At 41.5% G+C, this 22,191-nt stretch overlaps 1 protein-coding gene across 9 annotated transcripts in view; it reads left to right on the forward strand.

Moving 5' to 3' along the window:
- Positions 1 to 22,191, forward strand: part of LOC140554903 (sorbin and SH3 domain-containing protein 1) — a 46,766-nt gene that overhangs the window by 15,614 nt on the left and 8,961 nt on the right. For 8 of the 9 annotated variants that reach the window (XM_072678400.1, XM_072678406.1, XM_072678407.1 and 5 more), the window contains 9 exons: positions 7,525 to 7,574; positions 11,365 to 11,540; positions 15,167 to 16,597; positions 19,328 to 19,413; positions 19,628 to 19,795; positions 20,003 to 20,049; positions 20,276 to 20,390; positions 20,503 to 20,628; positions 21,905 to 22,099. In XM_072678400.1, coding sequence (XP_072534501.1) covers positions 7,525 to 7,574; positions 11,365 to 11,540; positions 15,167 to 16,597; positions 19,328 to 19,413; positions 19,628 to 19,795; positions 20,003 to 20,049; positions 20,276 to 20,390; positions 20,503 to 20,628; positions 21,905 to 22,099 — 2,394 coding nt within the window. The remainder of the gene's footprint in view (positions 1 to 7,524; positions 7,575 to 11,364; positions 11,541 to 15,166; positions 16,598 to 19,327; positions 19,414 to 19,627; positions 19,796 to 20,002; positions 20,050 to 20,275; positions 20,391 to 20,502; positions 20,629 to 21,904; positions 22,100 to 22,191) is intronic. The other variant, XM_072678408.1, reaches the window with a different exon arrangement.

Genomic DNA, 22,191 nt, shown 5'->3' on the forward strand with positions numbered 1-22,191 from the left:
TAGTAAGTTGAATCATGCATGTTAAATCAGAGAACACACTGTGGCCCCTCAGAATTTCAGTTTCAGACTTTGCTCTGTTTAGGACTTTCTATCACCTTCTTTCTCATTTTAGCTGTCTTGTCATGTTTGTCATCACATTACAGGCTCATATATTTAAATTGTACAAACAGTGCCTCACAGTTGTATTCAACCCTTCTTAAAAGGCTCAGATTTGTCTGGATTACAAATGACAGTTTGATATTTTGTGCTGTTGTATTTTATTTTAAAGCAGCATTATGCGAGAATCGATATTTCTTGCTCCTGAGCTCCCCCTACAGTCGGAAAGTGTAATTCCTGCTTTGTCACCCCTAAGGACACACTTACTTACACATGCATTTCTGGATGAGCTGGGAGATGCAGAACTGTTAATGAAAGAAAGCAAGTGCACTGAGGCTTTAGAGTAATATTACAGGATTTTTAATATTTAAATATATATTATATATATTATATTAATATTAAATATGATTTGGGTTATGCAGCGTTACACAGTTCTCGCAAAACGCTGCTCTGCCCACCTTACCAGAGTTACATAGTGTAGTTAGCAGCATGCTAAGTCTGGAATAACAACAACAGAGACACTATTTTACAGCTCAAACATAGTGTAAGTAACTTTTGCTATTAGTTGTTTTACTATCCAGTGTCACCAGAGGTGTATGTGTTCCCCTTTTGAGTCGTGGTCCCTTTTTAAGGTTTCTTTTTTCTTGCCACTGTCGCCATTGGCGGACCATTGGCGTACCTTTGGCGGACCTTTAACAGCAACTGTTGTTAACAGCTCTATTTAAATTAATTTTAACTTGAACCATAATTCAAGTGTCATTAGTTAAATTGTGAATCAGAAGACTTAAAGAGCATTCAGAGGGAATAAAGCTATAGATAAGTCATTTGTAATTCTGACTAATCTGATGACTTTTAAGAGGGTTGAATATTGTGTGTGTCTTATATGTGAAGCAGTTTCCTGCAAACTCTTAAGAGCAGCTTTATTCTCAGATGTGACGTCAGTCAATATCTGTCCGGATTGTTTACCAGTGCAGCTGCCTTTTCAGCTGCAATTTCGATTTTGTCTGCTACTCTACTGTCCTATACTTTCTGTTATACCTGTGTTTCTGAGCAGGGTTGTTGTAAGTTGTAAGTTGGTTCAGCTACTTTCCCGGTACAGTTTATCTCATAAGTAGCTGATAAACTGTGCAATCATTACTTTCCAGCCTATTCTGCAAACTTTTAATCTGTCCTTGAAGGCAGAAGCAGGAGATCTCTCTCTCCTGGTAAAGTCATGGTGGTTGCGTTTGCGGTCGGCGCATCTGATGCAGGAGGAACGGCTGTCACTATGCAATCAAAAGCTGTGTGCCTGCACAGTGTTGTCAGCAGCTCGGCACCTGTGAGTAAATAGCATAGTGATCTGCGCTTCTGTACAAGGACACAGCACCCTCCAAATTGATCGGTTTGGTGCACTCTTGGCTCAAGACTGCACTTTAGCTTTGGCTTGTGTGCAGCCTGAGGCCGTTGATCATGTTTTCCTTTTAGATGTTTATATATCTATTTCAGATGTTGTTGACCAATGACATAGTCTGGACGTAGGCATAGTCTTCTAGGAGTAACAGCTTATTTTATAGAGAAGGATGAGTGGGTGATTTTACGCCTCACAGTATTCACAGATCAGCTATAACAGTAGTACCACCTGCCTAATATTGAGTAGGTTCCCCTATGTACTGCCACAACAGATCTGACCATTTGAGGCATGGACTCCACAAGACCTCTGTAGGTGTCCTGTGGTATCTGGCACCCAGACGTTAGCAGTAGATCCTGTAAGTCCTGTAAGTTGTGAGGTGGGGCCTCCACGAATCGCATCAATGAGCTTTAGATGCCCATGACCTCATTGATGGTTCACTGGCTGTCCTTTCTTGGGTCAGTTTTGGTAGATACTGACCACTGCATACCAGAAAACCCCATGAGACCTGCCTGCCATTTGGGAGACGCTCTGTCACGCAATTTGGCTCTTGTCAAAGTGGCTCAGATCCTTATGCATTTTTCCTGGTTTTAACACAAACATCACCCTCAGGAACTTACAAAAATATCCTATCCTATAACGTTGATATAAAATGCGGTTATGTTAAAGTGTATTAGTGGAAACTCTTAATATAAGCGTTCATGACTTATAAGCCTTTTTTTATCCCTACATTAGCCTCATAACTGCAGTGTGGAAGTAATGATGCAAACTTTAGCCTCTGAAAATGTCTTGGTTGATCTAATCTATTAAAAAATTACTTTAAGCTTATGATACACTCACTTGGTTATAGAGATGGGCAATATGGCAATATTTTATCATTTTGCAATAAGGGTTGCAGTGCTATCCCGGTATTAGGTATACCATGGTGTGAAAATTGATGGTTATCATACAGTGTACTTGTGTTATTTGCTTAATACCAGTTATTCCTAATTAATACCAATTTCCTACTATTTTCTTTCTAAATATTGTTCATTGTAAAAAATCTTTATACTTTATACCTTTATACTGCTACCCCTACAGGGTCAAATTCATAATAAAAATCTGAATGTTAGTTAGCTAATACATATTTATGACCAATGTTCAACATCTGTTTGATTGACCAGCATCTAGATAAACAAGTACACATCCGTGTGATACCAGGTGTAAAAATAGCTCCCCTCTGTCATCAAAAACAGTGGCAAGAAAAATGAAGTTATAAACATCCTGATATCACAGGGAGTCCCAGTGCTTGACTTTATGATTAAAAAAAGAGGAATAGCATATGCTGAGTCATGTTAGGTTGTAAAATATTTACTATGAATTCTGTATCAATCCGCTCCACATATGATGTGAACTTCATGACTGCATAATGATGCCTTGAGCAACTGGACAGAATATTATCTTCTTTACTCAGATGTTTGGTATTTAACTCACTCTAGTGTCAGCACCATGAATAGTCATGGGCTTGTCTGAGTCAGATCTGAGTCCAGCCTGCCGTATGATGTCAGATTCCTGAAGGCACAGTCCCACTCCCCCCTCAGCATGTGTCATTGTGGGAGCTTGTGAAGTTTTTCCTCTCTCAAGGCTGGTTGTGAGGTAGCCTGCTTTGATGGCTCCAGGCGGCACTTGTGTCAGAGCCAGAACATGTGGTCAGTGATGTCATTCACAAGTCTAGAGTGAATTACCCCAACCCCAGTAGGGTTAGAAGCAGGATTTGAAGACATTTACATTTATGGCATTTAGCAGACGCTCTTATCCAGAGCAACTTACAAAAGTGCTTTGCTATTTACCCAAGAAAGACCTTAGCTAGTTAGAATAGACTAATAGTTCAAAGACACCTCTAAGCTTTAGACATTACAGCTTTAGACATTAAGACAGTTTAGGAAGTAAGGACACTTTAGATTTGTCAGATCCTTAGCAAAGAATAGTGCCAGCAAAAAGTTCTTTGAGAGATTCCATAGAAGTTCACAAACTGGTACTCATGAGTCCTGTGATGTTACAGAGTTCTGCTTCAACTCTCACAGCACATGTGTTCTCAAATCCAGCTTAAAGAAACATGTTTGAAAAAGAGATGATTAAATCTTTAAATAACCTTTGCATAATGTAATGGTTATATACAAAGTTAATGGTTCTTGTTAGAACATTTGTATTTCATACAAATACATGTATATTTTAATAGGATTATTAACACTGCATTTCACAAATGTAGTTTTCTAAAGAACTGTCCATTGAAATGTTTTTAAGGGGAACCAAAAGTAGTTCTTTAAATGCAAATATCCATTTTAGCAGCTTTTTTAAGAGTTTAGGGTGAAGTCACAATTTTTAACACTGTCAAATCACAGTTCCATGCAAATGCATTTAATACAGGTCAATAAAGTAGTGTTTCCCAATCCTTACCGTTAATTTCCAATTTCCTTTATTTTAATGTTTTTTAAACTAATGAAGGGTGTATCTGGACCAGTGAAATCTCTTAAATCTGTAGAAGCAAAACTAGAAACGTTGCCCTCAAGAAACACTGCTTCATCTTTTAATCACATGACTACATGCAAATACTCAGAAGGTCTTTTTGACACCAGCACATATGGTCACCAGCAGTCTGGTCGGTTTAACCCCTATAAACCCTAAAGTAATGATTCTGTTATTAATTCTAAAGCAAAAACTATTATTTAGCCATTTAGTTTACCAGATTTTGTGGAGTACCACAGGGTTCTATTTTAGGGCCGCTTTAAGTGATGTCAATAATAACAGTAATGAAGTGTGGGGCTACATAAAGGAGTTTAAACAGTTCAAGAGGTTAAACAACTGTGACTGCTTTTTAATGTCCTCACTTAGGGGAATGGCCCTCGTGGGTGCATTGTGTATGTGGAGGAGGGGCTTATTTGAGACTACTATGGACCACTTACTGTTAACACCTCCACAACAGCCCCTCCAGGGTGTGCTGCCTGAGGATACTCTTGTTTGCAATCATCCGGTATCCCACCTCATTTCATTAGAGAAGAAGGGAAAAATGTATGATACTGTGTCTCACGTTTCATAGAGAGACATAGCTGCTGTTTGTGCGTGAGGCTACAGCACATAGCACTCTGACTTGCATGCTATTTATACAGCAGAAAAGTAGTAAATTTTGTTGAGTCATCTCCCAACACCTGTTAGGAAACCAGCACATGAATACACAATGTTCCACTCACTCGCTTTTATAGTGAGAACAATGGAACTTACCATCCAGATGAGGTTCAGACAATGTCAAAAAGTGACTAATCTTCCACCTGCATCACATATTACATATGAAAAATGTTTTCCTTAATAATCCTTGACATCACTGAGGTAAAATGTCAATGGTAAGGCACTAGCAGGCCATAAATGGTTGAACCCATAGTTGTTATGAAGTGTCTTTTTTCTTTTCTTTAAAAAATGTAGCTGCTGCAATATACTATATTGAAAATATTCATTATGACAATTCAATTGATATACATAGAATATGCATTTCTGTTGAGTACAGAAACATCTACAGGCATAGCTCACTTGGTCGAAATGCTGGCTCAGGCAACAGTAATGTCCCTGTTTAGTGCTGTGGTCTTCACTTGTCTTTATTGCTGTTGAAGCTTCTACAATGTTCTGCAGAACTAGAGGACTATGAGAAACTCTGTTTGTGCTGCCTGGCTGGTAGCAGCAGCAGGCTGTGGTGAATGGCAGTGGGCCTTGCCCATGCTCCCTTTAGCCAATGTGAGGTCACTGCTGGCAGCACGGTCTGTCTCTGGCTTATGCAATAAAGGAGATATTTACAGCAGACTTAAATGTTTATCAGGGAGTGATGCTCTTATCTTTGTAAAACTTGGAGCTGCACTCCCATCATATCCAAGAGGCATATGCCGTTTCAGGATGGCTGGAATTCTGATAAGGTTTCATTGGGTCAGAATGCAAAATGTGCAATTTCCCTTGAGATGTAAAAGGTCATTGGTTGTTAGGTCATTGGATGGATCTGCAATATTGAGTTTTACACATTTCTGGCCCGCATTTGTATAAACTTGCAACTTAGCAGTGCTCATTCACTCTGTATTTACAGTCATTTTTAATTAGTCCATCCTCCTTAATTAGTTCTTTTGAAAATTAGCCATTTTAATCATTTGAATTATCTACACTCTAAGCAAAAAGGGTTGTAGTACTGAAAAGTGATTATTTGACTGATGTCAATAGAGGAACCTATTGCAATTTAGAGAACCGTTTAGGCGTCCAAAAGGTTCAAGAGTTGTCATGGCTCTATACAGAACCATTATCTTGCTTAATAACCTTTAAGAAACCTGAGGTCCTTTAGCATTCTGAACAAATTTCAAATTTTCATCACAGGACTTATATAATTTACTAATAGAATAATAATAAGCTTTATTCATAGGTCAGGTTTTATACAGGTAGCAGCGCAAAGTGCTCTACAAACAAGTAATAATACTAGCATAGTAGCATACTAGCATTCATAAATGTACACACCCATCTCCACTTTCTACATTATTTCATATCTAAAGGGATTCCAGTCTTGAGATCTAACATTAAGGTATATGAATATACCACAACTGCTGGAGTTTCTTGGCCCTCAGCATTGTCACCAGATCTGATGTGAAAGTGAGTTTATATTTACCATTGTTACAGTAAGCCTGAGATAACGCATACATAACATAACGCATGTGGCTTTCACTTTCTTGTCATTTCCCCTCAGTCAGTCATCACCATAAATGTGTTTGTGCTATCTCTGTATCTAGGCCTTTGATAAGCACTGCTTCAGATAAGGCTGTCACGCGTGCTTCCTGTTTGCTTATTTGCTGCACTAGCACCAGCCTCAATTAGCCACTCGGGCCTGAAGCTGTATATACAAACACACACTGCCTCTCCTTCACAAGTCACCCAACAGACAAACAGGAAGGGAACAGAAGGGCCACTTTCCACTGATAACCCTTGAAGAATGAAGCTTCTGGAACATGAGAGTTTATAAATAGAAGAGTCTTTAGACCTGCCAGATTGAAATTCTAATACAAAGCTTGACATTCGTGTCCAAAGGTTATTCGTGATCCTTTTTTCCTCCCTGGCAACCAGTGGGACATGTGGTTAGGAACACAGGGCCCATCTCTTCATCTGTTGGCTGGATGGGAGGGGAGCGGACACGCAGGCCGCTGTCCTCAAAAGGGATGGCGGCGGGTCGGGATTGTGCAATCTTATTTGCAAACAAGTTTTTTTTTCCGAGGTGCACTGTCTGTGCGTGTTATTTTTGTACTCTGTGACGTCCACTTGGGGAAAAGCAACAGAAACAGTGCCCTAAAATTAGCCGTCTCTAAACCATTCCAAACGCAGCAGCCCTCTGCTCTTCCGTTTGGAGTTGCTGCCTGGTAATAACAGCCGCTCTCCCTATTGGCCCGACGCATGAGCCTCCAAAGCACGGCCAAATGAAAACTTCCTTTCACGCACTATTCATGTCACCTCCGTGCGTATGTACAGGATGTCAGATATGGGTGTACGCAATGCATGCTATTTTGAAAATGCAAGAGTGTGTTCCCTGTGTGAGTGAGGGTGTGTGTGTGTGTGTGTGTGACTCTGCCCATGTAATTTGGCCTGCTTCCCACACCAGCTGGTTAATTGTCTGCTGGTCTGCTCGGCTAGTAATGAGAGTGACTCAATAGCAGACAAAAGAGAGGCTACACTGAGAGACAGGAGCTGATTGGCTGAGCTACTGGCAGCCCCCTCCCAACATGGGCGCCCCTCATAGCCCCCACTAACCCCGCCCCTTTGCTTCCAGCCGCTTGTTTTCCCCCCCTAACTTGCATGTGGGCCAAAATACTCGCTTGCTCCTCCACGCTACACTTCGTCCCGAGGATCTAGGAGTTCCAGCCTTGACCGCAGGAGACCAGTCCGAGGCACCCGGCTGCTCTGACCGACTCGAATGTGCCCTCTCCTTTTCTGACTGCCAGAGAGTTGAGCCTGTGGAGCTATCAATGACTTCTTTGTTTGGTTTGTTGCAGAGTGCCCCCTCTTTCAGCCCCTTGGAAACACCCTCCGACCTGCAGCAATAGTAAGTCATTGCTCCGTTTTTCTCCTTTTTTTCCCGCTGTGTTGAGCATGCTCATCCTCTCCTATACCATTTCTTTAATACTAGCTGGGTGTTATCAGCACTGTCAAGGCAGGGGGGGTGGCTGTGGAGACATCCCCTGCTTCCCCCTCATGTTTCCTGAGCGCCTGTTCGCAGTACCAGTCCAGCCTATCCTGTGGGTGTGTGTGTGCGTGTGTAAGTGAGGGGGCTTGTTGGAAGAGGGAATGGGTAGTATGTGATGATTTATTCCATGTTGAAACCAGCGTCTGAAAATAAAACTGGGATGTCGGTAGAAAGATAAGAGAACGCTCCCTCCCGCCCATCGGTTCCGGCAGAATTCCCCACAATCTCCCCTGTGGGGGAGTGTGTAGTAAGGGCTTTTTATTAGGCTAATGTTGTCCGTACGACTGGGGTATTTAGGTAGCAGTCACACCGCCGCGCACATTCCTACCTCGCATGGCTTTGTTTACGCCTTTGCTGATTTATGTTGTTGTTGCCGCCGATGGGACAAACTTAAATGAATCCCTGGCTTGCCACGGTCACTGCTCTTGCTGTTCTGTGGCCTGATGGTAGAAAGTTCTCCAAGCATCTCTCCAAGGCTGTGAGGAGAACATTCCATTCCTGGGAGAAACACTCAAAAAAAAAGGCAACAAAGGACACAGTTTGAGTGTCGGTACTCTTTGCTACTCCATGCTTATCCATAGAGTCTTGACAAGTATCATTGTTACTTTGTGTGTATGACAGGTCTCAGAGATTTCTCTGGACACAAATTTCACCACAATCATTTTGAGAGTTCTCAGGCTAACATATCTCTCAAGAATCTGTGGCATTTGGTTTTCATCTCTTGCATCCCCTTTGATGGCTAGAGGATGTTTAGCTTTTTAAAGACTTTATTGTTTTTTTCTAAAGCCACATGATTCAGACCAGTTTTCCTGTTATAAACCATGAGGTCAGGCTAGCATTCTGCGCTAAACAGGGTAAAGGAATGCTCCCATGGCCTTTGTGGAATGGTGTAGGATTTGAGACTTGAAGACTCTTCATTCTCACATGGGTTTGTGTTCTGTAGACGATGCCATATCCCCATACAGTAGACTGTCCATAGAAAAACAACCTGTATGGAAAATAGTTTTGCTTGTGCCCGGAGTGAGATGTGTGTCTGTAGTGGGCTGTGAGGGGGTGCTAATGCTCAGGTAAATCTGGTAAGATCATCTCCAGTCCAGCAGCTGGTCAGTAGCTGCTCAGGTTCCTGTGTTTGAAATCCCTGGCGTCCGCTGGGACACGGAAAGTCACTGTACGCTGCTCTGCTAGAAAGCATCCGATGCATTCCAGGAGTTGTCAGTAGTGTCACTTATGTGGCTATGTCACTTTTAGTGCCTGGTGGATTACACCGAGCATGTAGTCAAGCAGTCGTCACAAAGTAGCTGACTAAAAATGCCCACCCTGAACGCAGGGTGGAATTGGCTGACTTTTGAGTAATAGGTGGTTAGATTGACTGATTTGTTTGGTAGAACTATGCTCTGGAATGATGGTGCTTCCTCCAATATTTTTGGATGAGGTGGAGTGGTGATCATCCAACATCCTGACCTCACTAATGTTCTTGTCATTGAATGCAACCAAACCCTAACAACAATGCTCCAGAATCTCGTAGAAAGCCTTCCTTGGAAGGTGGTTAGATTGACTGATTTGTTTGGTAGGGTTTTAATAAATAGTACTTTATTTGTAGTAGTAATTTATTATTAATAGAAATAGTGAGAAATGTAAATTGAATCTGGGAGTTTTTCTGTACACTGGACCAATTTCATGATAAATGGACCAACAGAAATTACTTCCATTGAAAGTTAAGAAGGTTTTCTTTCCTTCTCACATAAAGTTGATATTTTGGGTTGAAATTATAGTCACAGACTCATAACAGAGATGATGATGTCGTCTGACTGCGGGTTTGTTTTATGTTTGCAGTGAAATTATGTAATTCAGATGATTGTATGTGTAGGTGTATGTTACCACCCCTCACTGGTTTTCTGGAAAATATTAGAGGGTTTTTTAGACACTCATAGGGCAGAGCTCAGAAATGAGCTACTTTGGACACAGTGACACTTTTGTTATGTAGTAAGCAGTTCAGGGAAATCTGAATGTGCACAACATTTTACCCTGGAATGTTTTCCCATGAGTCCAGCAATGAAAGGAGGGTGTGTTGGAGGGATGTGGTCTAAGTGCTGTGCCGATTACAACTGGTGGATAAGTAGCATCCAGGGAGAGAAGAGCACTTGTTTGAGACCGTTCACTCCTAACTTAATGCTCAAAATCCTTTTCATGCTTAAAATTCCCTCCCAAATCACTTGCTGGATTATGGCCTGCATGAGGCCCACTGTTTTGTTTGTATGCAGGTTAATTATAGAATGTTTTTTTATTCCAGGCTGCTGCTATTATTGATTTGGTCTCTGGTGTGCAGCACTGTGTTATTATATAAGCCTGCTTTAGTTTATATTGTGGCATATTTACTCTTTCATTGTGCAACATGACCTCTAGGGTTGTTAACAGTGTGTAATGTGATAAAATCAGACCCAAAATAGCGTACTCTTGGGATGCATCCATGAAAAATAACATTCCACATTTAGGGTAACATTTACATCATGAGCTCCATGTGGGAAGCTTCAGCTGTGTTTTTGAAGAGCTGCCACTCTGGCCTCTCAGGAATGTCTGATAAGGGTTAAAGCAGCTGTTTCTGTCTCATCAATATCAAGGTGCGAGCACTCAGGCTAAGGCTGGCTACAGAGCCAGAGCGTTTCACTTTGTGTTCATGTCCAAAAAACAGTTTAGCCTTTGAAGGACTGAAAGTGATTCCCAGCATTGGCCAGCTCTATATATCCATATATTTATTTCTATTGGTTCTTTCATCATGAGGCTTTGACATGATTTAAATAACACCCGCCAGATTTACTTTATGTTCAAAGGTGAAGAGGACAAGGTTTGTGGTGGTGCTCCATCCAGTACTTTGGGGATGAGGTGGGTGGTGATCATCCAACACCCTGACCTCACTAATACTTTTGTTGCTGAATGCAGTCAGATCCTCAGAACAGTACTCCACAATTTAGTAGAAAGCTTTCCCTGGGCAGTAGAGACAGTTATTCCAACAAAAAAAGCAGGATACACTCTTGATTTTGGAAGAAACCATAAATAAGCAGGTGTCCCAATACTTTTGTCCATATAGTGTATATTATTGCTTTTTCCCTTTTTCATGTTATGATGGTTTTTCTTTACATTCTGTACATTTCATGATAAATGGACCAATAGAAGGGCTCCAAAATGACTTACAATATACACAATATTTTTACATATTTTATATATACATAAAATTTTTACATATTTCTTGTTATGACATAAGGTGTAAGACTATTATATGTAACCCAGCTGATTATTTTTACTAATAGTGTGTACAGTAACTGTCATACTCCTTTAAAATTCCTTGTTTTTAAGAAATAATGCTTTCAGCACACAAAATGATCTGCTTACATGATAAGATAACATAACTGTCCTAGATAAAATTATAAACAGCTTATTAATATTCATAAAACCTCAAAATGTGAAGTGTTCAATACACTGACTGAAGTTAAGGTAAATTCACGCTTAAGAATTAATTTGACCCTCTTCTGTTTCTCATTTTCCAACCTTTGATCAAAATCTCCTGCTTGATTCTCTTAAAACACAATCACTCTGTGCTAATCAGGCTTATGGAGTAAATCTTGACTCTTTTCGTCTCTCTGTTTGTTGTCAGCTCGGCCTGTAAAGCGGGTGCTGGTGTGGCGGGGAAGGAGGGCGGCTCGGCTGACACTGAGCACACGGCCCCAGAATGCGACCGACACATTTACAAGAGCGTCCTGGAGGGCGGCGACATTCCGCTGCAGGGCCTGCGAGGGCTTAACAAACGCCATCCCAGCACTTCCTCTAAAGGTAGGCCTGCAGCCTTTGCTGTCTGTCATCGCTCTCGTTAAACCTGGGGCCAGGAATATTGAATAGTGAAGCATACAGGAGCCTCTGGTCTCCTGTGAACTAGCCTGTACTATACTGTGTCGCGCATGTATTTCTAGTAGGACTCCATTGGGTTTGTATATGTTAGTACTCGTATTAATGGTCTGCTAAGCCGAGCCAGATGACTTGTCCTTTTAACCCTGCTCATCTTGTCATCAGCACATTCTTCCTGTCACAATATCACTAGAGCAACGCCAGCCATTTGTCTTCCTGTGTTCCCTTAAAGCTGACTGTGTTGTTTTTTTTTTTTCACGCTTGACACATAACAGATGTCTGGCCTGACCTTTAGTCACCTCTGTCTCCACTGGAGGCTGGCTTCTTTTGGCCAGGAGGTCCGGCCGCGCCAGTCGAGGATGGTTGTTCGGCCAAGCTGGGTGTCTCTGGCCCAGGGCTGAGAGGGGGCTTTGGAGGCTGGCGCCCAGGTCCGTGGAGTGGAGTGTGAGGAAAGGGGGCTGCAGCTGTAGATTAATGCAGGGATATGGTGTATGTGGCTGGACCTGTGGGGGTGAGATCAACATGTTGGGCATGCAGGGTGGCCAGGCATGAGGAAGTCAGCTGTCAGACACAAGGAATGCCAGTACACATGACCTGTGGGAGGTTGAGAAGGGTTTGAAAGGGTGAGGGGGAGTGAAGCCTGTTTCCTCTAATAGTTAACACTGCCTGAACTTTAAGGCACAGATGTAGCTCACTCCTGTGCTCAGCTCCAAGCTGTTCCTAAATTAATGATGAGTGTGTGCATGTCATTGCTGTTTTAAGAAACAGTGACTATTTTGGACCATTGGTATTGGTCAAATGGTGCCGGAAGTGTCTCGGTAACAAGGTTTCCTTGTGACAGTGATGATGTGCTACTTATTCTAGTTATTTGGTTGTAATGGACTCTATGACGACTTAAATACACAGTAACAGTCAGTAACATTATGTGCAGACTGTAAGGAACATACTGTACAAATTTACTTGCCAGACACACGTTAAATAAGTATAAACAGAGTAAATGGACATCTTGGATTGCTGTAAGCCTCTACAGTATGTTTCAGAGCCTCTAGAAGGTAGCACAGACATGAGGTCATCTACATCATCAAAGAGGAATTTCCCACATGCTTCCAAACTCATCTGACTCTTGTCATCATTAACCCCCTAACCCTGTTGGCAGGCCATAAGTGTTATTACAAATTTCTATTACTAAAGAATAGCCCCACCAGTTTGTACAGAAGTCCCTGTAGTTGCTGAGTAATATGTCTTAGTGTGTAATAGGGAGTTAATGTGGTTCTCTGTAAAAGTCTATGATCTGGTTTCAGAGCCATTTGTGCATTCTGAAGCATGTAATCCTCAGGTTCTTCAAGCAGGATCAGTCATTAAAGAAACTGCCCTAATTTCCTCACAGTTTTAGCCCATGTTTTTTTTTTAATTAGTTTTATTCATATCCTTACTGGTGTCTTCTTGTAGTATGACATTAGTTTGCCCAAGTTTTTTGCCCTAATTGTAGGCAAGAGAATGCCTTATGATTAGTGCACCCTAAACTTTAAGGAATTCCCTAATGTCCCAAAGACTTGTGGAATATATTAAAAAGGCCATTACATGTGCTACCACATCTGAGAGTGTACTGCCTTGGAGCTGACTCTGTAAGAGGTCGTAGGAAGACCCATGTCAGCTCTAGTTGGAAAAGACTTCAGAATAGGAAATGTCCACATCTGGTCTACTTATGGACCTTGTTGCCAAGTTCCCACTGCAATGAAGTAATGAAGTGAATGCATCAATCTGAAAGATCGGTAGGTTTGGTCAAGAGTCACATTTTAAGGAACATTATTCTTAATGTGGGTCCTGTTTGAAATAAAGCTTGTTTGAAATGGCTGCTACTGTTGTCCCACAAGTAGAATGGCAAGATGTTGAGCATCTCTCTTTTTATGTACATTTAAATCCGAGATCTCTGAGCAGAGACAGCTGAATGTACCGGTGTATGTGTTGTGTCTATGTGTTGTGCAGCTTCAGCTGAGAAATAGCTTGGCAATTTCTGTAAGAAAAAGGAGGGAGGGCTGAAAGTGAGCGGTTGCTGTTTGGGATGTTGTTTTCTCAAGGGAAACTTGGTATTTTATAGAGGGGAAATCATTCAGTTATTTCTTAAATGATTTCTTAAAAGATGCTAAGTCAGACTCACCACACTTTCTTCTTGGATGACTATCTGACCTAGTTGCTTCATTAGGACGGAGCTGCACTATGCAATTTTTACCCTGATTTCAGTCTGGCTGCATCTGTGCTGGTTGGCTCTAATCTGCAGATTTTTTATGTCAGTTGGAGAGACAATCGAAAAGTGTGTGAGGGGCGCAGACTCAGATTAATGGCCTCCCCGTCACGTTTCAGTCCAGTCAGAGAATATCAAACTTTAGATTTTTCAACCTGACCCTGAACGTAATCTCAGTCTGAGCTGTTCCCCTTAATAGCCTTAGAAAAACAGCCATGTGTTTACATGTGCAGTGGACCTCTGGAATGGAGGATAAGCAGTTTCTTGTTTCAATTTTACGTTCTACCTTAAATGATGCAGCAGCTATATTCTGTTTCTGGTTTTTGTTTTGGGTCAGTACAAATGGTGGCACAAACAATTACAGCATCAAGCTGTTGTACTTCCATGTTAAATCTGCGTCTCCTAGGTAACACGAGGCACATGTGTTTTGAAGCAACACATTTGTGTGGTGTTTGATCCTTATGTGTTTGTGGTGTTAGTGTTAGTATGCTAATATTTATATGTATATAGTCTATTCCTTATAGTATTAGTGTGTAATCAACTTTTCTTTCTTTTTATAATCTGCTATGCCTAAAAGTCATGTACCCAAAAACATATACCAAGGTTTTAATTGCATTATTCTTATTTGGCAAATTCTTTTAAAATTACTTTTTTTATCATTGCATCACATTTTCAATTTACTTTTCATATAATAATATTTTTGTCAGTGGTTATAAATAACCAAAGATTGAGGGTCAAATCTTTTGATTTCTTGACAGAGAATTTTCACAGAAATCATTTATGCTTTGGAGTCAGTAGTTGTCTAAAGCATCTGAACTCTGTTATATTTATTATGTATGTTGTAGTGTATGATGGGTAATTATATATATAGGGATACACAATGGTATTGGATTCATGTTAGTATTGGCATAACTAATTTTAAACTCTGATAACTGGTGACCTATTTATTTAGCAGAATGTTTAGGTAAATCTGAAATACTGTGCTAATGTCTGCATTTTACTGCTTTTGTGATGATAATTTTGTTAGATATAGTCTCAAGTTGTAATGATTGTATACATGGTTATGTATTTGTATTAACTGATATATACATGAAAATAATACATATTAACATCAGCCCAAAATTCCCATATCGGTGCATCCCTAGTTTTATGTTTTAAGAGAAGCTGTGAAAACACTTTGTGCAGTATTGATCATCGAAATAATGAGGTGCTAAATTAAGCAGTTGCTCTGTTGCTGTGTTTTTGTGTTTTGTTATGTAGCACAAGAGTAACCTAACCTGCTCTTTGTTCTGTTACCCTGCATGCCTGCCAGTGGATTATAAAGGTGGGAATGGCTGTATGATTTCACCATGCTCCTCTGTAAATAGTCGCTCAGTTCTTGCCAGTAATGTGCTAGGTATTCAGAATAAGACTAAGAAGTCGCTGTCTGCTGCCAAAGCCTGCATACCCCAAATCCTTCCCTCCAAGTTCAAGCCTAAGCTTTCCCCCTCTGCTGATGAGGGCCAGGAGAGGAGGGCTGAGCCAACGTCTCGGCCAAAAGCGCACAGCTGTGAGGATCTGCACCAGGAGCCCTGCAGTGTACTGGGCAACGGAGATGCAACAGACAATGATCATGGGTTAGCTTCTCACTCGAAAGCCTCCAACTGTTTGCCTGGGAGCAGGACATCTCCAAAAAACGGCCCTCTCAATGGTACTCTGAGAAGCACAACAGAGTTCTCCGCCCTGTACAGAAACATGCACAACATCCAAAGGCCCAGCTCACTGGCCTCCAGCCTGCACGGCAGCGTCCGCAGCCTGGCCTCGCTTTTCGAGAGGCCAGGGGACGAGGCCAGCGGTCCGGAACGATCAGGATATGTCCCACGGGATGCCGTGACGTATCGGGTGATGGAGTTTGAGCGCATCATTCAGCGCTCCAGTACGGCCCCAACCCGCTCCGCTTCCATGCCCACCCTACCCAGTGGCCCGAGCCCCGCCCACAGCCCTGTTCCCGGATCCTGCTTCCTCCAATCAGCTGTCTCTGCCGAGTTTTTGGTCATGCCAGAGCCGGCACAAACAGATGACTGCCCGCTAGTGCCTGTAGAGGACAAAGTGTTCAAGGAAGAGGCTTCCTTCTCAGGTGGTGAAGAAGCAGAATGCGTGGAATCCTCAAATGAGAACCATACCTCAAGAACTGACTCACTCTCACATACAGATGGCAAAGAAGCTGAACAGGAAAACAGCTGTGCTGAAAATGCTGCAGCTGAGAGTGCATTAAGTGGTCCTTCCGTGGTCAGCACCCCAACATCAGAGCACCATCATCACCACCATCACCATGACCATCTCCCCTTCCACCCACTCCACCTCAAACCCAGTAAATGTAAAGGCTCCTGTCCCGCCTCCTACACCCGCTTCACCACCATCCGCAGACACGAGCGCCAGCAGGCCAGCAGTAGCTTCATTCCAGAGAGAAGATCCATCCCCCCTGCAAACTTATTACTGATGGGCCCAGCGCCATTCTCTTTACGGAGAACCCTGCACAGTCACCAGGCCAAAAAGACTCTCTCAGCTACCAAAGCCCTAGGAGGAGATGGGGCAGAGGGTCGAATCTTCTCGTCCAGGCCCAGACCCATTATCCCACAGCGCCTGTCCTCACTGGAGGTGCTGGAGAGGCTCAGTAACGGCGACGGCTCGTCCTGCCAGGGGGGGGACGCCCATGAGCTCACCGACGGGGAATGCTCAGACGCCAATAAAAACCACTGTGGAGGTGGCTATGCTGAGACTCTCCTGAGTGTTACTCTCTCCACGTTCACACTCAGCCATGGCTATGTCTGTGACCACTCATCTCCCTCTGATCCCTCTCTCCTGTCTGCTATCCTTTCACCACCAAGTGACTTTCCTTTCTCCATCTCAGTGGTGTGCAGTGTGTGGCCAACTTTGTGTGCTCTTGTGACAAAAATGACATGATATCCATCCTACTTTGTTTGGTATGTGGCAAAGATCTCACAGTCATCTCAGTTTCAGTTGTGAAAGTGTGGCATTTCACATCAGTAATGTGATTTATTATTTATTTATGTGTTTTGTTTTTTGTTTTTTTTCTTCACACGTCTAGTTATATTTTCCGACCTAATCAAATCCTCTTGTCTGTCAGGGAACACTCCAGTTTTACAGTCATGTGAGAACTAAATAGTGGCTGGGAAGTTTTAGCCAGATTAAAAACATAAATGCTATTAAAAAACTGTATAATATAGACATATATACACCAATCAGGCATAACATTAGTACCACTGACAGGAGAAGTGAATACACTGATTATCTTCATCTACAGTGGCATCTGTCATAGGGGTGGGAAATATTAGACAGCAGGTGAACAGTCAGTTCTTGAAGGTCATATTTGAGAAACAGGCAAACAGAAGAATCTGAGCCAGATTGTGATGGGTAGACGACTGGATCAGAACATCTCCAAAACATCTGGCATATCTTACCACCTACAAAAAGTGAGTTCAAGTAAAGACAACCGGTGTAGCTGTGATAGGCTCATGGGCACCTAATGATGCTCAATGATGTGATCCATGGATTTCCCACCCCAAAACTTACAGGACTTGAAAGATCTGCTGCTAACGCTTTGTTGCTGATCCGTTGTGGCGGCACAAGGTGGTTCTGTTTAGAATTGGACAGGTGGTACAAATGTCATGGCTAGTCGGTGTACACATCATGTGAATATATATATACACTACCGTTCAAATATTAAGCACTGTTCAATAGTTTTTAATTACTGTTTTCAATCAAATAAATCCAGTTTGGTTTCAGAAAAATATATTACATTATTATAATATGATAGTCCAATGTATCCTTACAGATTCCAAATAATCAGTAGGTAAAATGAAGATGTCCTACATATGCCCAGAATCATAAACAGAGCTGATAATGTTTCTATAATTACTGAGAAAGCTAAATAAAAAAAAAAATCTGTGTCCACAATGCTTCGCCTTTCAGAAGTGACTGTCAGTTACTGCACATGGCCTCTGGCCTTTGTGTTGGGACTGGCCATGTGCTCTTTTGTTTGTTTGGACTTGTCACGTCAGTGCCAGGTCCCTTCAAGCTTCGCCCTTCACCTGGCAGTGATCATGTGTCTTCTGTAGCGCCGGTAGTGAGGAGGAGGCATGTTGCAGAGCTGCCTTACTGAACCTTATTGCACCTGACATCTATAGTCATTATTACATTTAAACTCAAGATAGCCAGTGATCAAATACATACTCTAGAGTACTCAGGATTTGGAAGGATTGACACTAGAAAGACACAGTGTAATCCACAATGACCTCGAAATTTGTGTGATCACATGATCACTGCTCGATGAAGAGCAGAAACCCTGACCATTTGGCTTTTATTATATAATAATTCAAAATGGGCAAACGTCCATATTTTGTTGGAGTAACTGTCTCTACTGTTCTCAACTCATCCCACAAAAGTATTAAATAGAGCACTATCCATCTTTCCTGAGAACACAGTTCTACTGCTCCACAGCTCAATGCTGGGGGGCTTTATACTCCTCTAGCCCACACCTGGCATTAGGTATGATGTAAATAGGTTCATGCTCATCTAGTCCAGAGAGTCCTATTCTATTGGCAGTACTTCTCTACAGGGACTGGACAAGCTCTGTGTGTGTGCATTTATGTGGATAAATGGATTCATTAGAAGGAGTGTTCACAAACATTTGGACATATATTGTATATAACCAAATTGGATTAATATTGATGTGACAAGTGATTACACACCTTTGAATAGGATTTGAATGGTAGTGTGAATGAGATTAGAGTCAATAGTCTTACTGCTTTACTGCCATGATTTTTTAATACCCCACACTTCCACATAAGCCAATAAACCAGCATCGAATACATAACAACATGTGCTTTAATAAGGTACTTTATTTGCTTTGGTGGTTTAATCCTCCAAACCCTCAGAGCATTTCTGTTTCATATGGACTGAAATGATGCTTACTGATATCAATGCATCGCTGATGCCGAATGTTTTACATTTGTCATTGTGATCTCTCTGTATTATACATCCACACACTGTAAATGTAAATGTATAATGCCTCATACTAATGTTTTGGAGTTTTTCAGTCACTCCTCTCCTTTTAATTTGGACACATCATGGCATATGCCATACAACTTAACCAGGTTTTAAACATACATAGATTTTATCATGGTTTTAGTTGCAATCTGAAGTTTGCAACGGATCAAGCATGCAGGCCATTGTGTGTTCATGTAGTTTTAGTGATTCATTCTCTTGTTTTCTTTCCAAATGCATTATCCATGTCTGATCCTGAATAACTCTCTTCATTAACTTTTCAGTTAATGATTGTGTGGTGATAGTGTTGACATTGTGGTGGATAAGCATGGCAGTTCTCTTGATTCCGTATCCTCTTTATTAGTTATGCTAAAAAAGCCTTCACCTAGTTTCACTTTCCGAGTTACTCTGGCTTTGTCTCAAACAGATTCCGAATCCTCACTACCATTAAGTCAAGGAGACCTGGGAGATAACCCAGATGAGGTGGTCCGCCGGCGCTATGGAGACAAGGAGGTACGGTTTTTGTTTTTCAGTGTTTCTGATTAACATACTGAAGACTTGCAGGTTAAAATGCAGCCTCTTTGCTGTAGTTCTTCTCCATTGATTCATGCTGTAAACCTTTTAAATCCTTTTAAGTAATTACTGTCTAATAAAAGATAATTGAATGGACCATCTCTATTGGTCCATCATGAACAGCAACATGATGACTGTTATGATATACTTGCAGAAAATTCTGGAGGAGCAGAGGCGTCTGAAGCGGGAGCAGGAGGAGGCAGACATAGCATCCCGCAGACATGCAGGCCTGGTGCTCACCCATCAACAGTTCATCACCAATGACCGCTTTGGAGACCTGCTTACCATCAGCGACGCAGAGAAAAGAAAATCCGGACCAGAGGTGACTGACTGGCATCATTAACAGGATGACTTTTTTTTTACTTTTTAAGGAAGTATGGCTTTGGTGTTTCCTAGTATGGCCCACTGCCACTGTGGGAGTGCTAACTACATGACAACTATGATGTATAGCATGTATTATTTTTGACTGCAAATATGCTGTGCACCATGTTCCAGTTTCAAGCGACTGTATGGCTTATGTTGTTTACAGAGGACACCTGCCCTGGCCCTGTTTAACTTCAAAGCAGAGACTCTAAAGTGAGTGTAATAAGTCTGATATTAACTTAATATTGATTGTAATTAGTTTTTAATGCTAGGTTTACCTGGTGTGCTGATACTGATTATGTAAATCTTTAAATTCCCAGAAAATAATTTAATGAGACCAAATATGAAGATAATTGCAAGGACAAATTGAAGTATCTGGTTAAGATATTAAAAAGAGATTTCACTGAATACATAACTGGACTTTATCTCTCATTGTCAGGGAACTGCCGTTTCAAAAGGGAGACATTGTGTACATCTATCGGCAGGTGGATCAGAACTGGTATGAAGGAGAGCATCATGGCAGAGTCGGAATTTTCCCTCGCAACTACGTTGAGGTCAGTTTGCCCTAATATTTTTACCCTGTAGAAAATGAGCTTTCAGTCTGGTCATATTTCTCTCATCTCACACTAAACACTCCTGTTTGTCACTGTGCTGGCTTTCTTACAGCTCCTACCGCCTACAGAAAAAGCCCAACCCAAAAAGAGTGCTCCAGTTCAGGTGCTGGAATACGGAGAGGCTATCGCTCGCTTTAATTTCGCTGGGGATACTGCGGTTGAGATGTCTTTTAGAAAGGTAAAAATGGAGCCATCAGTGAACTGATTACTTATGTCATCTGCAACACATTGTTGTCAAGAATTAAGAAGAACTTTAGAATAAAGTTGTGGGCAGTGGTGGCTCAGTGGTTAGAACTCTGGGTTAGAATTGGTTGACCATGTGGTCTGACCCTGGCTTTCTAAGCTGTGATATGCAAAAAGAAGACTTTTATTGCACTGTACAAATGAAAAAAAGGCAAATGTGTAAACGTCCATACATGTTACTAAGCTTCTGTTCATCTCCTCTTGTAGATTATAGACATGCAGTATAAACTGTATGTTCAAATATTTGTGGACACCCATTGCTGATACAGATGTGCAAATGAACACACAAACAGCTTGTCTAGTTTCTAATAGAATAGGACTCTCTGGAGCAGATAAACATGAGCAAGTTGGCACCATGCCTAATGGCAGGCGTGGGCTAGAGGGGTAGAAAGCCCCCCAGTATTGAGCTGTGGAGCAGCGAAACTGTGATCAGTGGAATGATTGTGCTCCATTTAACACTTCTGGAATGAGCTGGGGAGTTAGGGATGAGGTGCGGTGGTGATCATCCAACAGCCTGACCTCACTAACATTCTTACCCCAAAATCTAGTAGAAAGCCTTTTCCTGGAGAGTGGAGACAGTTACTCCAACAGAAGCAGGATGAACTATATATAGTTATTATATATAATAGTATATAGTATAGTATAATAGTATATTATAGTAGTATATATATATATATATATATATAACTATTAATTTGGGCAATAAATGTATTTTTGTTAAAAAATGTCTTGGGATAAATACAAATAATGAGAATTTTTTGGGATACAGTAAAAACACTGGTTAAACTAACAAACTCACATAACATTCCCTACCATCTTCATTATTTACAGTCACCATCTAGTACCTAGTTTATCTGATAAGTGCCTCATTAAAGTAAATGAGGTGAGCCGCTGGTGGAACTGAGGAAATCCATACAGTGTCTGGAGTTCAGCAACCAAACCGTTGTTTGTCTAAAAACCATTACCATTTACCGTTACTGTATTTCTGTTTATTAATTTATATAATGTTAAATACTGTTTCTATGGGCACAACACACTTGAAAATAGTTCTAAGCAATGTTCATACTTATCTGAAATATATGTACATATATATTTTACTGCTCATATATTTGGCTTAAGAGTCAGTTCCCATTCTTTCCTATTTATTTACTAAGTCTATTTTAGGAGCTGCCAGTTGATGCTGCTTGTTCAATCCCTTGCTTTGCCTGCAGGGGGAGCGCATTACACTGATCCGCAGGGTGGATGAGAACTGGTATGAGGGTAAAATCTCGGGCACCAATCGGCAAGGCATCTTTCCAGTCACTTATGTCGAGGTGCATAAAAGACCCCGTGTTAAAAATGGAGTGGACTACCCTGACCCTCCCATCAGCCATTCACCACATCGCAGCACCAATGCCTCGCCACAGGTGAGCACCTCTCACACTGCTACTCTAGTGCAGTGGTTCCTGATGCCCGTGTTGGAGGGGTTAAGTTACACATTTATTTTCTACTTACACTC

Source organism: Salminus brasiliensis, chromosome 4 (genome assembly GCF_030463535.1).
Source record: "Salminus brasiliensis chromosome 4, fSalBra1.hap2, whole genome shotgun sequence".
Lineage (NCBI taxonomy): Eukaryota > Metazoa > Chordata > Actinopteri > Characiformes > Bryconidae > Salminus > Salminus brasiliensis.